Source organism: Cheilinus undulatus, linkage group 20 (assembly GCF_018320785.1).
Source record: "Cheilinus undulatus linkage group 20, ASM1832078v1, whole genome shotgun sequence".
NCBI lineage: Eukaryota > Metazoa > Chordata > Actinopteri > Labriformes > Labridae > Cheilinus > Cheilinus undulatus.
The window spans coordinates 12302254-12317508 of record NC_054884.1 but is presented as its reverse complement, the minus strand read 5'-3'; the positions used below and the strand labels follow the sequence as shown (position 1 = coordinate 12317508).

Sequence of the window (15255 nt, the reverse complement as noted above, 5' to 3'; positions counted from 1 at the left end):
AGTTAGAGCATTCCCACCTGTAGGAAATACTTTTTGGGTGTCAAAGATGTAATGAATCAATAAGAATACTAACTGGGTCAAAACGCATGCCTCAGTCATATGTACTTGTAGTCAATCAAATTATTTTAAGTGACATGATTCATAAAAGTTAAAAGATGTGAAAGGCAAAAGGGAAAATTGCAAAGAATTATTTCCACCATTTTAAAACTTTAACATTGTCAGTTATGACAAATATTTTGTGTATTTTCAACTTATTCAGTTTTACACTGTGGCCTAAATTTGTGGCCCTAACCCTAACCCTAGCCTTTCTGTAACGATGAGTTGGTTGTCTCCTGAAGGAAACCTTTCATAATACCTGACTCAGCAGCATCTCAGGTGAGCTCAGTCATCATTATGAGGAAGTTAACAGAGAAGGGGAGTGCTTTTTATAACAAGAACCATGGGAATAAATGTCATTACTCTCAAAAGTGGTCATGGGCAGTGAACCTGGAAGCATCTCACTGTTACTTTTACTTCTATAAACCATAAACTTTTAATACCATTTAACCTGCTTGTGTGAAAACAAATGTGTATTTCAAATCTTACAAGTTTCAACGTAAAACACTCAAGCCTCTGAAACCATTGCATCGTATTTCCTGATCACTGGCGCCATCTTGTGGCTGCTTCCCATCAACGCAGCGCCATCACTGTTGGACAGGCTGGAGAAAAAATGTACATGTAGTTAATAATGAGCTGGGAGCCGGAACACCTGTTTAAATAAGGTAAGAGTTATCTAAGGGTCAGTATTAAGAAAATGTATTTTTTTTCTATGCCTGTGGCTAATTGGAAAGCTGCTGTTGGAAGAAAGAAGTTTTAAATGGAAGTTTTGAAATAACTTTGGGAATAATTGGGTATTTTAGTTTTAGTTTTAAAAAATCAGAACTGTGATGTATCAGCAAGAATTGAACACAGAGATGACCCATTTTGGACATGTGGTCTACGGTTGCCTGTGTTAGGTAATGTTGCCTAATGTTGGCTAATCTTGCTAACCTCTGCTACAGTATCAGTAAGTAGAGACACTAAGTTTAGCTAAATGTCTGGCTGTTATTATTTTAACTTAAGCAGCAGTTGAACTTTAAGTGAAAGACAATTTATCGAAATAATGTAATTATTTCATAAAGTTTATCATAAAATAGAGTTGAAATGACTAGGGTTAGTACAAAAGAGGATTAGGGCCAGTCGTGAGGGAAAAAATAATGCTGAACACTTTGAGGCTGAAGTCAAAAGGATGAGAAAAAGTCGACTTATGGAGAATAAAATCTAAATAGTAGTTAGTTAGTTTCAAGATTAAAGTCAAAAACCAAATATCAAGAAAAAAAATGAAATTTTTAGAATAAAAGTGAAATAGTTTCAAGGTTAAAAACATCAAAAGGTCAAGAATAAACTTTTGAGAAACAACTCATCCCTATTAGACTTTAACAAACGTGGACCTGGACTGTCTCTGCAGAATTTCATGTATCGATGAACTTGTAAAGCTATACTTAAGAACTAGATTTTACAGGAAAGAGATTCTTTCTCTTTTAGCTTAAACACAGTATGGCTGTCTCAAATCTGCTGTTTATTACAGTCTAATAAGGTTCAACTTTATTCTCAAAATTTCTACTTTACTCTCAATACCCCTTTTCTCCATATTCCAACCTTATTGTTGAAACTGTATTCCTAGGTTATTCTCCAAATTTAGACTTTAGTTCCAGCATTTTCTCTTCATTTTAGACATTACGACTTTATTGTCAACACTTTTTTGACATTTGGACTTTAATCTTGAAACCGTATTTCTACTTCATTCTCAAAACTTCAACTTTATTCTTGAAGTGCACAGCGATATTTTTTCCTTCACCTCTAGCCTCATTCCTCTTTATGTATATTATATAAGAATATAGGCCTACCTCTTGTACGGTAAAGTTTAAAAATTAGCCCACTTTTTTTTACCTAATTTCTTTTGAGTCTCTTAATTTTAAACTTTGTTTTTAAGACCGATAGTTAAATCAATTAAATTATCATCTCCATTGGGGTCATTTGGTAGTTTTACCCAGATAAAATCAACAGATGTAGCATGAACATCATCCACTATAGTGTGAAAATGAAGGTACTGGAGAACTTTTTGAACACCTTGATATTTTTTTTTTGTTACATTTTAAAGCTTTTTTTTTGTGACTTCCTGTGATTTACTGTTTCAAAACCAGTTTGAAAGACCAAAAAAGACTTGTGTTACTGAAAAAGAACCTTTATTGCTTTCTCATCGTCCGTCCGTTTCCCATAAAAGTACACCATCACTGATCTCAAGGTAAGCAAAAACTCACACAGTAAAACGACGACAGAAGTGAGAGAGAGAGAGAAAGACACAAAGTCAACCGCGCCATACACTTAGTCAGGTACATTCATTGTGGACAGCAAAAGGATGAGCACTGCCAATAGACAGAGAGAGAGAATGAGGGGTCACAGTCTGTTTAAAGTCGGGTCAGGGGTGAAGGTCAAGTGTATAAAAGTGGTATGGAGAATTGAGAGAGAGAGAGAGTGGTTGGGAAGAAGAGAAGAAGAGAGGAGGAGTTTGTCTCGGCTCAAGTTGTTCCTTTAGATTGTTGGAGTTAGATGTTGGTCCGCTTAGTCATTTAGCTCTTGACAACAGCGGCAAACTCTGCAGGGAGGAAAAGACAGTTTTTAGTGAAGATGTTTTTTTGGAGATTGTCCCAGGCTAAGTTTCTTTTTTAATGTTTTTTTTTTTCTCACCATCAACTCCGATCTTGCCGTCACCATCAGAGTCACCGGCAGCGAGGAAAGTCTTGGTCTCTTTGTCGGTCAGAGCTCTGGCGGAGGCGGAGAAGTTCTGCAGGAACAGCCTGGAAAAGAGGATCACAGAGGAATTTTGAGCGTCACAGAATTTACAGTTCTAAAACAGAGAAGCAGACATATTTTGATGTTTACTGTACATTCATTCACACAGAATTGGTTTGTTTTGAGAAGACTTTTAGAAAATGAAACTAAGGCCGAACTATTCACTTTATCCAATAATAATTTGTTTAGATTTACTTATTAAAGTTAGCCTATATAGGCCCAAAATTTAGAGCTTATTGTCCCTTTCCATGTCCTTATACATCTTGGGACAACAGAAGAGAAGGCAAACATTTAAATTTATCCGAGGACAAAGGATCTGTGAGTAGTTTAATCTAAGAGATTGCTCACTTCAGCTCATCCTCCTCAATGAAGCCACTCTTGTCCTGGTCAATGACGGCGAAGGCCTTTTTGATGTCATCGGCGGACTTGCTTGCCAGGCCGACCTTGGCAAAGAAGTCCTTGTGGTTGAAGGAGTCGGCAGCTGTGCAGAGAAAAGGAAGATTTAGTGTAAGACACTGCAGAATTGACACACAGTTTGAAGTGTTTAATGCTGCTCCACTTAACTCCAAAGTATCTTTAAACTCTTTTTCAATATCATGAGAGGGTTTAGCTTAATTTGTTGGTGTTAAAACTTAAGTAGCAACACTTGTAGCAATAAAAATACATGCCTTCTACTGAAACGCATAAAAAATACACTAAATATTTTGCACGCTTCCTGCAAAATTGATCCACCCCACATATTTGTTTGAAGAGATTACTTTGCAATGTGAAAATAGATCTGCAACTGTTATAATGCTGCATGCTGTGCCATATTATGGTGGGGTTTACCCTGGCAAGCAGCAAGGGCTGCAGTGATGTCAGCATCATTGAGGATTCCGGCGAATGCCATTTTTAGCTGAGGGAGGAGAGCAGAGGACAAGTCATCAGTTCAGCTAAACACTGTACAATTCTGCAAAAGTTAATACAGCACTCAAAGCTCAACTTGTGATCTCCACTAAGCCATGCAGACATTTTTTTACAGCTCCTCTATGGGAATATTCCTCTCTGGAAGCCCCAAAAAGGTAGTCCAATTTTTCCAAAACCAAGCCCTTCAAAGGCAAAAGATCAAAATCCTTTGCAGCAGTGGTTGGTTGGCAAATCGGCTTTTCCCATTTGGCTCCTCAGCTGGTCCAAAATCAAACTCTGAGCTTTGCCATTTGATCAAGTTATATCCAAATGCATGAAGATGAAGCCCTGAACCCCTCTCTGAGTCAGGCAGCAGTGCCTTAAAGGTCTGCAGCTCCTCAGTGAAACTCACCTTCGGGTTATCTCTAAGGACTAGAGTGAAATCGCTCAGATGAATCGGCTCACTGCAGTGAAGCCCTTGGAGTCTCTCGTGGGCTTATATACCGTCACTCACCCGAAATATGATGCATAGGCTATGTAATGGACACTGTGTAGAAGCAGTCAAAGCAGTCTGTCGAAAAATGTGTCCAGTAGACAGAGCTGTTCTATTTATATGCACATAAATGAAGATGCTTAAATGGTAGGCTAAGTGTAGGTCCATGCAAAAGTGCTTGATATTGCATAGGGCTAATAATATACGCTGCTGAATTGGGTGAAACGGACTCTGTGGCTGTGTAGTTTTGAACTGTGCAGAGCAACGAATGAGTGAAGAAAAGAGATATACCTTTACACTGTAAGTTGCAGATGATTAGAGTGCAGTTTTGTGAATACAGTTTGCTCTAGAGAAAGTGTTGTTTTACTTTATCCATGAATGATACAAGCCTGTCGCTGTGAGACTTTTTTAAACAATAAATGAAGATTTTTGGAAAACTTTTTTGAGTTTTTTTGTGAATCAGAGCAGAAGCGACACTGAGACTTGTCGTACTAATGACCTTTCGGGATTGATAACCCTACACGGGACCTTTGGACCAAAGGGTTTTGGTGAAAACAGGCTTGGCATGTCTAAAATTTCTGCAATGGCTCTGCTGGTATTTCAGTGACAGAAAAGTCTAGTTGTTGTGATTTATGAATGCAGATGTTGGTGCTGGAGTTTAAATGGATTTATGGCTCTATACATTCCTCTTTATTCATATCTGAACAGGACCTCTCCAAAAAAATGGACTCTTCAGTGTTTGTATGTCTGAAATTAAATGTGATTTCCTTTGTAGTGCATGAAACTTGTTCATTCAACAAAGATTGTGCAAAACTAAAAACCAATGACTGCAGACAGTTACCTATTTATTGGAAAAAAGGCCAAACATAGCATGCAGGATTGTGATGTTGCACATAAACTTGATAAAATAAAAGCCATAGGTTGCATTGCCTTGTTTTTGTTCTTATTTCAAAGACTCGTTGAAGTAATGGACTGGATGTTTCAAATATGTAGTGCATCACCAATGCATCATTGTGGATCGCTCTCCTCTCATTGATGTGTAGACAGACCTTTGCTAGATTCAGTTCAAACAGCAACAACAGGAGAGTAGTTTAGCTGCAAAGTCAGCTTCATTCATTGAGATGCTTTAAATTAAAAGTACATGATCATCGTTTACTACCATGCAGCCCAAGATCTGCTTGCCAGGTTTTATTTTCGGCCCTCTTACAGCCATTCAGACCATTTCTCCTTAAGGTGATGAAACTATTTGATGCTATTTTGGGAATCATTGAAAACTAATATCTTCAATATCATCGTCATATTATCACTTCAAGGCTGCACCGTCTGCTTGTAGGCTGACACAGGGTTCCCACACTGGAAAAAACAATGTAATTAAATAAGGGACTGGAAATGAGGGGTCTTTCCATGCCCATATGTGACACCAGGACTGTTGTGTGAATGTTGCACACTAGAGGGCAGCGTTGACGCAATCCTGTGCTTTTTTGTCATAATAGAGATGTTACTGAAATGTCTTATTCAAATTCTCAATACAAATCATTATAAAGCTTCCAAGTAGCATTGCAGTTTTTCTCCACAGCTTGTAAAAAAATCCCACATTCATCTTGGTTTCTGGATTTATTCAGTCCAAATCTTGTGAAAAGCTGCAAACTTCATCTTCAGCTTTTAACATTTGCCGTGGTCAGATGAGGTCTCTCACCTCAAACGACTGGGCTATAGATACTGTAACTATTCCTGCCCTCCTTCAATATCCGTCTTAAATTACAAATATCTCACAGCAGGAATGAAACCCATCAAGTTAAGCTATGAATGTTGGTAATTTGAGACACAGAACCACCCATGCTTATATTCTGACCTAAAATTTTAAAAACAACTTTTTGTCTATATTTATCTATATTGAGGTTGCATTTCACATTTTCTCTTCTGTTTGAACCAATGCATGCTTACAAAATTAACTGCATATCTCTCTCTGAAAGAAGAAATCATCCATATTCTCCATCTCTCCATGTTGCAAAGAAATGTGCTTCATTGACAGAACTCCTGTAAATGTGCCGGCACTGAAACTCAATCCCGCCTGTCCCGGAGTTCCTCTTCTGGGTCACTCAAACCAGCACTGCTGAAGCTCTGCCAGAGAATAAGTCTTCCAATCACAGAGCTGTTGCTCCACCTGCAAGTGGCCTCTGGTTCAACTGCATCCTCCTGTTTTTGTCCTCACCCTGTCTGAGTCCAGCAGCTGCAAACATTTCTGAACTGTAGTTGTAAAAACTTAAAGTGCCAAAGAGCAGCACTGAATGAACAGAGTTCAATGGGGGGATTATGGATTGTAGATACATTTATATAATGAAAAGGATTTTTCTCCATATTATGATGTCTTACTGCTGCATTTTACATTAGAATAGCGATCAAATGCCCTCAGAGTAAAAGTTTTAGCCCACTTCCTGATTTCTTAATTTTTGGCATATTTGTCACAATTAAATGTTTCAGGCAATCAAACAGATTTTAATATTAGACAAAAATATCCTGAGAGAATACAATATGCTGCTTTAAAATAATGATTTCATTTGTTGAGGGAAAAAATCCATTCAAACCCAACTGGCCCTATGTTAAAAAGTATTTGCCTCACTTGCTAAATCATGTATTAACTTTGATTAACCACATTTTTTGGGAAGCTGAGTTCAGTTTCACTAGCCACACCCAGGCCTGATTACTGCCAGACCTGTCAAATCAAGAAATCACTCAAATAGTCTGTCTGACAGAGGAAGAAATTCTAGAGAAATTCATGACTGCATCTATCAGTCATGAAAGGTTTACAAAGTCAGTTCTAAGCCTTTGGGACTTCAGTGAACCATGGTGAGAGCCATTATCCACAAAGTGGTGAATCCCAAGGAAAGGCAGGCCCAACAAATTACTCATAGAGAGCATCAAGGACAGGTCCAGGAGGTCACAAAAGAACCCAGAACAACATCAAAAGACCTGCAGACCTCACAGGACTTGCTTAAGGTCAGTGTTCATGACTCAACCATAAGAAAGAGACTGGGCAAAAATGGCATCTATGGTACAGTTCCAAGGCCAAAACCACTGCTGACCAAAAAGAATGCAGAGGCTCGTCTCACATTTGCCAGAAAACATACTGTTAATCCCCAAGACTTTTTTGAAAATGTTCCTCAGAATGACACAACAAAAGTCAAACTTTTTGGAAGGTGTGCGTGCCATTACATCTGGCATAAAATATACATTAAACTATCATGTTACCAGCAGTTAAACAGGCACCTCTGAATGGCTTGAAATAAGAAAAATGAAGGTTTTGGAGTGGCCTGGTGAAAGTCCGGACTTAAATCTGGTTGAGATGCTGTGGCATGACCTTAAACAGGCTGTTTATGCAGAAAAACCCTACAATGTAGCTGAATTAAAACATTTATGCAAAGAAGAGTGGGTAGACATTCCTCCACAGTGATGTGAAGAGAAATGGTTGCAGTTGTCACCAGAGGTGTCAAGAAACTAAGTACAAATACTTCGTTACCTTACTTAAGTAGAAATTTTGGGTATCTATACTTTACTGGAGTAACTATTTTTCAGCAGACTTTTTACTTTTACTCCTGACATTTTAAAAATAGCCTCGTTACACCCATTTCATTTCAGCTTGTTTTCATTCCAGCTTGTCATCATTCAAGAAAACACACACACACAAAACCTATCCAGACTAATCATGCCATCTGGATAGAGTGATTGTGGTTGGATGAGAAGTATAAACATGATACCATTCCGACACTCTTTTGGTTTGTACGCGATCCATCGCATCTGCGCACATGACACAGATCACATCACACTCCAGCAAGGAAATAGCAGACGTATGCAGCCTAGTACGAAGATGTCCGTGGCAGAGACTCAAGAAAACTTGAGCTAAATGTCCCAACCAAGCACCAGCGAGGAGGTTGGTAGCCAGGAAGACCAATACTTATAGGCAACTAGTCATCATATCTTCTGCTCCATGAATCACATGTTAATGCTCAGTAGTACACATATATGGCATCGTACTAAAATGCGTTCATTTTCAATGGGCATAAATGTGGCTGAAACAGGTGCATCCCAAATTTTTCAACATTAACATTTTAAAATAACGTTACAGTCATTATGGCCTTTAGGAAAATGTTTTTTCCTAAAGGTGGGGTAGTGCTTCATTCATCCCCGTAGGGAAATTCATCGTTTACACTGTTTTGTTGCTTCTTACATATTACACACATACACAGTGATGGTCTTGCTGCTCATTGCTAAGCACTGCCATGAGCTATAAGGCCCCTGTGGTGCGGCCTAAGCTTTTTTCCTTAATGGCATTTGTTCCCCTTACATTACTTTTACTTTTATATTTTAAGTAGTTTTGAAACCAGTACTTTTATACTTTTACTTTAGTAAAAACTTGAGTTGATACTTCAACTTCTACAGAAGTCTTTTTAAACCCTAGTATCTATACTTCTACCAAAGTAATGAATGTGAATACTTTTGACACCTCTGGTTGTCACCAAGGGGGGCACAAAATCTGTTAGATAATCCAATTCATGCTTTAAGAGCAGTGTTGTAAGCATTATTAGCATAACATCTAATGATCTGTTAGAAGAATATTGTTTGTTCCTTTCAAAACTAGTTTATTATCAGCCTTCACCATATTTCATACATTATGAAATCAGTACTTTTACTTCTACTTCAGCAAGTTTTAGCCAGGGTAAGTGTTCATTTGCTTGAGAAATATGATAGTGTACTTTTCCAACCTCTGGTGACTGCACAGTAGCACATAGCAAGAGAATGAGTGGAGTATCCCATCATGCCTTTGGTCAGAGTGTTTAGATGTATTTTACATGTGTTTAGATGTTGCCTGTTATACAGGGATCCCTGTTAGGGTTCTTTTCTCTTGTTTCTGGTGGATTGTTGTTGTTTTGGATGTGAAACACATTGCTCTAAGAGTAAAGTTATCTACTGAGTAAGAGTTCTCGCCTGTGACTTAAGGTTGCATGGTGCATATTCTTTATCAGTGTATTGCCTTGCAATATTGTTGACTTTCTGCTTTGCTCTTGCCATAGGAGACCCACCTTGCCAGATTTTTAAGATTTAGTGCAGCTCTGTCATACTGTGGAATTTTTAACACTTACAAATGTGTACTTTAACTTTATGAAGTATGGCCCAATGTATACACTTTGAAATTGTTAAATTTCACTCAGTATAAGTTAAATTAACATTGCTAATTTTGCCGTGTATTTAAATGTATTATAGAGGTGTGACTTTCCCTGAAAAACCTGGTTGATGAACTATTCTCTTGCTGTTCATGTCAGTAGGGAAAGTAGCTCCAAACTAAAACCAAAGTAACCATAATCTTACTTTAACACAATAGGTGTGTACTTTTTTCACCTCTGGTTATTATCAGCCCAAGTATGGTGTTTCTGTGTCAGCTGGAGTAAAATATGATGTACAACAAATACCTACTTGCACCCTAAAAGGTTAAAAAAAAGCCTAATTGCAGAGGTCAAAGTCTCCTAGCCCAGCTGAAAAGGAAACATTTTTGTTAGTGCTCATTAGTATAACACAAAGTCCATTAGAGAAGTCTGCTCTTGTCTTAAGTTTCACAGGATAGACAAAATGACACTTTCACATTTCATGGACACAGGTCTATTTATTTTACACTTCTATGGCAGGGGATGGCATGACAGAGGAGACAGATTTCACTAAAACATATTCCTTGATAAAAACTAAAATTAATCTTTCAATATCATAAAATTAAGTTCCCTGAATCAGTTGAAGTTCTTCATTGTAGCTGGGGTGAAAATATAAAAAGTGGTCCATTCTGGGATTTCACCAACAAGTCACCAGGGTCGGGTACAATTTATGAAGACTTGACCAACGCAGAAAACTCTGAAAAACAAATAAACAAACAAACAAAAAACAATCAGATGGGTCAAAATTTTAAAAACTTTTATTATGAGGATCAACTCTTTTGCATCTCATAATTATCCTCTTGTATGAAATAAATAATATCATATGATTTCGTACTTGTCGCTCATGGAATGCCTCTTGTCCAATGCGATTGCTTGGTTGGAAATAACTTGTAAAATAGTACAATACTCCCTATGTACTATGAAGCCTAGCTTTAGTTCATGCAGGGCACGCTGGTCATATGCCCAGCTGTGATCAGCTGATAGTCAGCTGATCCAAGTTAAAATCCAGCGCACACAGCCAACCACATTCTTCTTCTCAACACAGCAGTGTATTTAGTTACGACATACTTCTCACTAATCCCTGCTTGCAGTAATGCTGATGCATCACATTGCTGCTGCTGCTGCTGCTGGCAAAGCTTAGCCTCCTCCACCCCAGCCTCCTCTATTGCAGCATAAAGCTCTAAACATCCTTTGTTTTCAGGGCAACCTGAGCTTTAAGAATATGTGTGCTGCAGCAATGTCACTTGAATTTTAAAGAAGTTATGGGACTATGAAGACAAAAGAAAAAACTAAACAGAAATTAAAACTCAAAGATTTTTGTGACAGTAAACAATAAACTAAGAGCTACTAATTATAGTAAACTGTGTGTTTCTGGAGAAATTAAAGTTTTTTTAGTTCTGCATATTTAAAATGTATCATTTCTTTTGGAATGTATAGAAAAATGCATCTCAAAGTGAAATGTATGAGTTATTTTTCAAAGAATGGACAACAGTGCATATCATAGTCAGCATCTTTTCACACTTTTTATTGCTTTGAAATGGGTTAGAAATCAACAGCAGATGTGAAGGGTGACCAATAGCACTGATTTATAGCATTTATAAAAAGCATTATGTAGGGTAGACTGAGTGTAGTTGAGACATGTGTACAGTTGAAACACCCTAAATATTTTGCCTGTGCTACAAGCCTAAGCCATGATATTTGCTCAGCACATGCATATTAGCATCCTCTTTGGTGGTGGGAAATTTGAAGAGTGTTAGCATCTCCAGTCAGAAGATATCAGCAAAAGTATTTTTACTAAGGTAAGAATTTCACTTTACCATGTCGCTTTCACAATGAATAGCTCATTATCCTTTTGTGACCATCAAACATAACTTACATCATTGCAAACATTATTCTGTGCCCTAAAAACTCACATATTTCATGCTATCCTAGCATGTTAGGTCAATGAGTAATTCTAGAGAAATGCACAAGATGGTTAGCAGGTACAGTTGAGACACAATGCCTGAACTGTACCCGTGATAGAGTTCTATTACATCACATGCTGTTAGGTTGTGTAAAGATAACAGGTTACAAGTCATAATAAGACCACAAAGAAAATTTAAATAAAATTTAATATTTGTGATATTAACATATTACAGTGACTGTGTAGTCTAGTTTAATATATCTAATATATATAGTCTATTTAGGCTACAGTTGGTGTTTTATTATTGCTTGTTTACAATAATATTCCATTTTTTAAATTTCCAATAAAGACTAATGAATTTATATAGAAATATCCTGTAAAATTGTCATTTTTAACAGTTTATTGCATTTACAGTTGATGTTCAGTCATCATCAATGGGTTTCAATAGGTGTCTCAACTGTACCAGGGTACTGTCTCAACTGTACACATATGGGGTATAGTTGAGACGGTACCATGGTAAGAATGCACCTCATGTTTATGACCTGATTGTGGAAAAAATAAACAACTTATAAATGATATTCATCAATAATAACTTAGTATACAAAAAAATTAAACTGCATATGAAAAATCACTTATTTTCAGTGTATAGTTATTGTGCAATATCTGTTCAAAAATGGAGAAGCAAAAAGTGTCTCAACTGTACTCAGTCTACCCTAGCATAAATCCTGATATCCTGTCACTTTATACAATATGCATCACTCTCTTCCATGGCAATTTGATAGGGAAAACTGTCACTTCTTGTTGGATACACAACCAGAATCCTGATACCCGATCTGCATCTACAGGATTAGAGCCTCTCTTACCTTCCCAGCCAATCTTCCCATCTCCATCGGAGTCTCCCTCTGACAGAAACGCTCTGGTCTCAGCTGCAGTCAGGGGCCTCGCTCCTTTGGAGAAGTTCTGCAGAAACAGTCTGATAAAGAAAAGCGTCATATAGTGATAAAGAATGTACAGAACTTACAAAAGGGCATTTAATGCATTGAAATATCAATTGGCATTAAATTTGGGTTCGATACAGCTTTTTAAACACAGTATATATTACGTCTTTATATGACAAACATTTGTTGTGTTTAAAACTCAACTGTAATTCATCCTGTTCTATGAAGCCACTTTTGTCCTGGTCCAGAATCTTAAAGACTCTCTCGATCTCTGTTGGAGTTTTCTTGGATAAACCCACTGTTTTGAAAAACATCTTCGGGCTGAAGGAATCCTTCGCTGAAAGGTAAATCACAAATCAAACCTCAGCTAGTTTACACTACACTTGCTGCAACACTGAAATACTTTATTTAATGCTGAAAGTGCACCATTTCCTCACCTTTGCAAGCATTAATAGCCGAAGTGATGTCTGAAGCTGCTAAAAAGTCTGTGATGGCCATGGTGGTGGTGGAGACTCTGCAGTTTGGTGGATGTCGCAGCCTGGTGTAATATGTGACCACTGATGACCAGAAAGAAATTATGGGTGACAATGACTTGGCTTCAACCCCCTGAGGTGTCAGAAACCACCAGTGTCCTTCTGTCCGCTGTCACCTGCAGCTGACCACTTCAGAAAACAGAGTGTATGTTTGTGTGTATAAAGGACTAATGACTCATGCACAACTGTGCTTTCTCAAACAGGTTTCTCCAGGGGTTAAAAGTCAAATTAAATCCATCCCAACAGACACCAGTGGAGTAGCATCTATCTCCTATCCGGACAGGAAGTCAGTAAGGTTATATTTGGTGCATCTGGAGTGAACCTCGTTGGCCGTACTTCCTCCTTGCTTGTGTTTCCAGCAACAGTTGCTGCCTGCTTGTGGTTGTCCCTGGCAGTCTTTCCTCAGGCTGTAAACATCCTGTTATTATGGCCTCTGTCACTTTCAGGCTGCACTCCATGGAGCTGTCTCCACTCACAGCCACCTTGTTCCCACATACTGCTGTTAGCATTTCAGGATTTCTGTGCTAGATGCTAAACATGCTACAGAAATAACATCACAATCACACCCAAACACAGTGGAAAAACATAATAATCTTACAATATCCATCGACAGGATGTTCTTCTCTCCAGTGATGTGATGCTTAAGCTATCTGACTATACATCACAAAGCTGTGTCCAAAACCGCATACTTTCACACAATTCATAAATATGACATCTCATTGCATTTTTAAGATTATTATTTGGACTTTTGCCCTTTTATAGATAGGACAGCTGAAGAGAGGCAATATGGAAAGAGAGAGAGGGAACAAACAAGCACCATAGAGATAGAGACTCCCTCAACTAGTGCATCAAGGACTGTAGCTTCTGTGTGTAGACTCCTGCTCTACCAACTGAGCAAAACCAGAACCCATCAGCCAGAAAATGAAGCAGAGCACACAGGCATTTCTAAACCACCCCACAGTGCATAAGCTGTATTAAAATGTAATAAATTAAAGCAAATTTTTGTATGTTAAAAACCCTCAATTATGTATCTGTCTTTATAATAAACCTGTTCACTATGTTTAAATTCTATTTATGGAGACCATGTTTGCTTGTTCTAGCTTAGCAGTGAGGCATGGACTGGACATTTTTACATTTAATGAGCAAAATCCAAAAAAGATGGAAGAATGATGCAGCCATATAATATCATGACCAAGACTGCAAAACTCCAAATTCCAAAAATTGGCCCGTAAAAGACAAAAATATAACGTCTCTTGCCTTAGGTATTGCTAGCGTGGAGGCGTAATAATTTCAAACGTGGAAAACTTTTAAAATTGCCACATGGATGCATATCTCGTAAGAAAGAATTCATGCTGTGTTTCTCATTCACAAGTTTTTCTAAGAGGCTTTTTGGTAGCACTTTGTCTTTATCCTATTTACTCAAGGGTCTAATCCACAAATTCCACATGCTCCGCCTGTGCCATGTTCTGGCGCTGCTTGCTGCAGTTTGCTCTGATGGATGGCATGCGCCCTCGCCCACTGGATGCAATTCATAGCAGAGTGCGGTCCTGAGCAGCTGGAGAAGAGAGATCACAGGAAATGTAGGAGATAACGCGGGAAAAGTATGAACACAATAGCTAAAGTTAGCATAGCTATGTATGTACTGCACTACATCAATTGCTTTTTCAATGTGAGCTTTAGCAAATACGGCTAATGCTAATGTAACTACCTAGAGAACTTACCTACATAGCTTGTTTACATAGCTGCTTTGTGAGTTAAGCTTTAGTTAACATAGTTTACAGCTATGTAGCTTGCTGGGTTAGGCCCTGTCCACCTGGAGATGAAAACGATACATTGCCATTTCGTTTTGAAAATGTTGTCTGTAAAGACGGGATCGTTTCAGGAAATATCCATGTAAGCATGAAACCACTGGAAACAACTGAAAATGCTGTAGTGCATATGCCACGACTGTATGTGGCGCTGTGTTGCTGCCACGGAAATGCACCAAAAGAGAGGAAGAACATCACAGAAAACTGACACAAACTTTCTTCTAGTTGCCCCTCTGGTTGTTCTCCACATTGGATTTAAGAACATATGGTGTGTGCGTTTCGCAGTGGTGGTAAAGGAGCATCAGATTTTTCTGTGAAAGCCATAATAAGCTCAGTAGCTTCTGCAGCACGTACACAACTGTGTAGTCCGCTATTATTGTTTTGGCCGGACCCGCGCAGGTGCCTTAAGGGAGCTACGCTGTGTGTGACGTAATCATTTCAAGAACAATGTGGGTAGCCGTCCACACGGAGTCGAATGGTAGTCATTTACGGATTTATGCACTCTGGGACCCATTTTCAAAAAGTATCGTTTACAGTCACCCAAAACTCCGTTTCCGTGTGGATGAAACGGCAATACGGCAAAAAACCTTTTGCTTATACGCCTGAATTCATCTCCGTATGGACGG

At 38.3% G+C, this 15255-nt stretch overlaps 2 protein-coding genes across 2 annotated transcripts; both read right to left on the bottom strand.

Moving 5' to 3' along the window:
• Positions 1-2318: 2318 nt before the first annotated feature.
• On the bottom strand, positions 2319-4206 carry LOC121528476 (parvalbumin beta). Its single transcript, XM_041815954.1, has 5 exons — positions 4169-4206; positions 3700-3766; positions 3220-3352; positions 2767-2876; positions 2319-2674 (listed from the first exon to the last, which is right to left on the bottom strand). Exons 2-5 carry the CDS (start codon positions 3758-3760, stop codon positions 2649-2651), a joined length of 330 nt encoding a protein of 109 aa, XP_041671888.1. The 5' UTR covers positions 3761-3766; positions 4169-4206; the 3' UTR covers positions 2319-2648.
• Positions 4207-9885: 5679 nt separating this feature from the next.
• Positions 9886-13011, bottom strand: LOC121528475 (parvalbumin, thymic-like). Its single transcript, XM_041815952.1, has 4 exons — positions 12726-13011; positions 12493-12625; positions 12214-12323; positions 9886-10144 (listed from the first exon to the last, which is right to left on the bottom strand). The coding sequence occupies exons 1-4, from the start codon at positions 12784-12786 to the stop codon at positions 10116-10118; spliced, it is 333 nt and encodes a 110-aa protein (XP_041671886.1). The 5' UTR covers positions 12787-13011; the 3' UTR covers positions 9886-10115.
• Positions 13012-15255: the final 2244 nt, after the last annotated feature.

Excerpts from the sequence above, each read along its gene's own strand:
- LOC121528476 (XM_041815954.1), bottom strand. The coding sequence starts at position 3,760 with ATGGCATTCGCCGGAATCCTCAATGATGCTGACATCACTGCAGCCCTT. Across the intron at positions 3,353-3,699 it reads AGCCCTTGCTGCTTGCCAGG|CTGCCGACTCCTTCAACCAC; the intron begins GTAAACCCCACC and ends TTCTCTGCACAG. Across the intron at positions 2,675-2,766 it reads CGGCAAGATCGGAGTTGATG|AGTTTGCCGCTGTTGTCAAG; the intron begins GTGAGAAAAAAA and ends TCCTCCCTGCAG.
- LOC121528475 (XM_041815952.1), bottom strand. The coding sequence starts at position 12,786 with ATGGCCATCACAGACTTTTTAGCAGCTTCAGACATCACTTCGGCTATT. Across the intron at positions 12,324-12,492 it reads ATAGAACAGGATGAATTACA|ACTGTTTCTGCAGAACTTCT; the intron begins GTTGAGTTTTAA and ends TTTCTTTATCAG. Across the intron at positions 10,145-12,213 it reads TGGGAAGATTGGCTGGGAAG|AGTTTTCTGCGTTGGTCAAG; the intron begins GTAAGAGAGGCT and ends TTTGTTTTTCAG.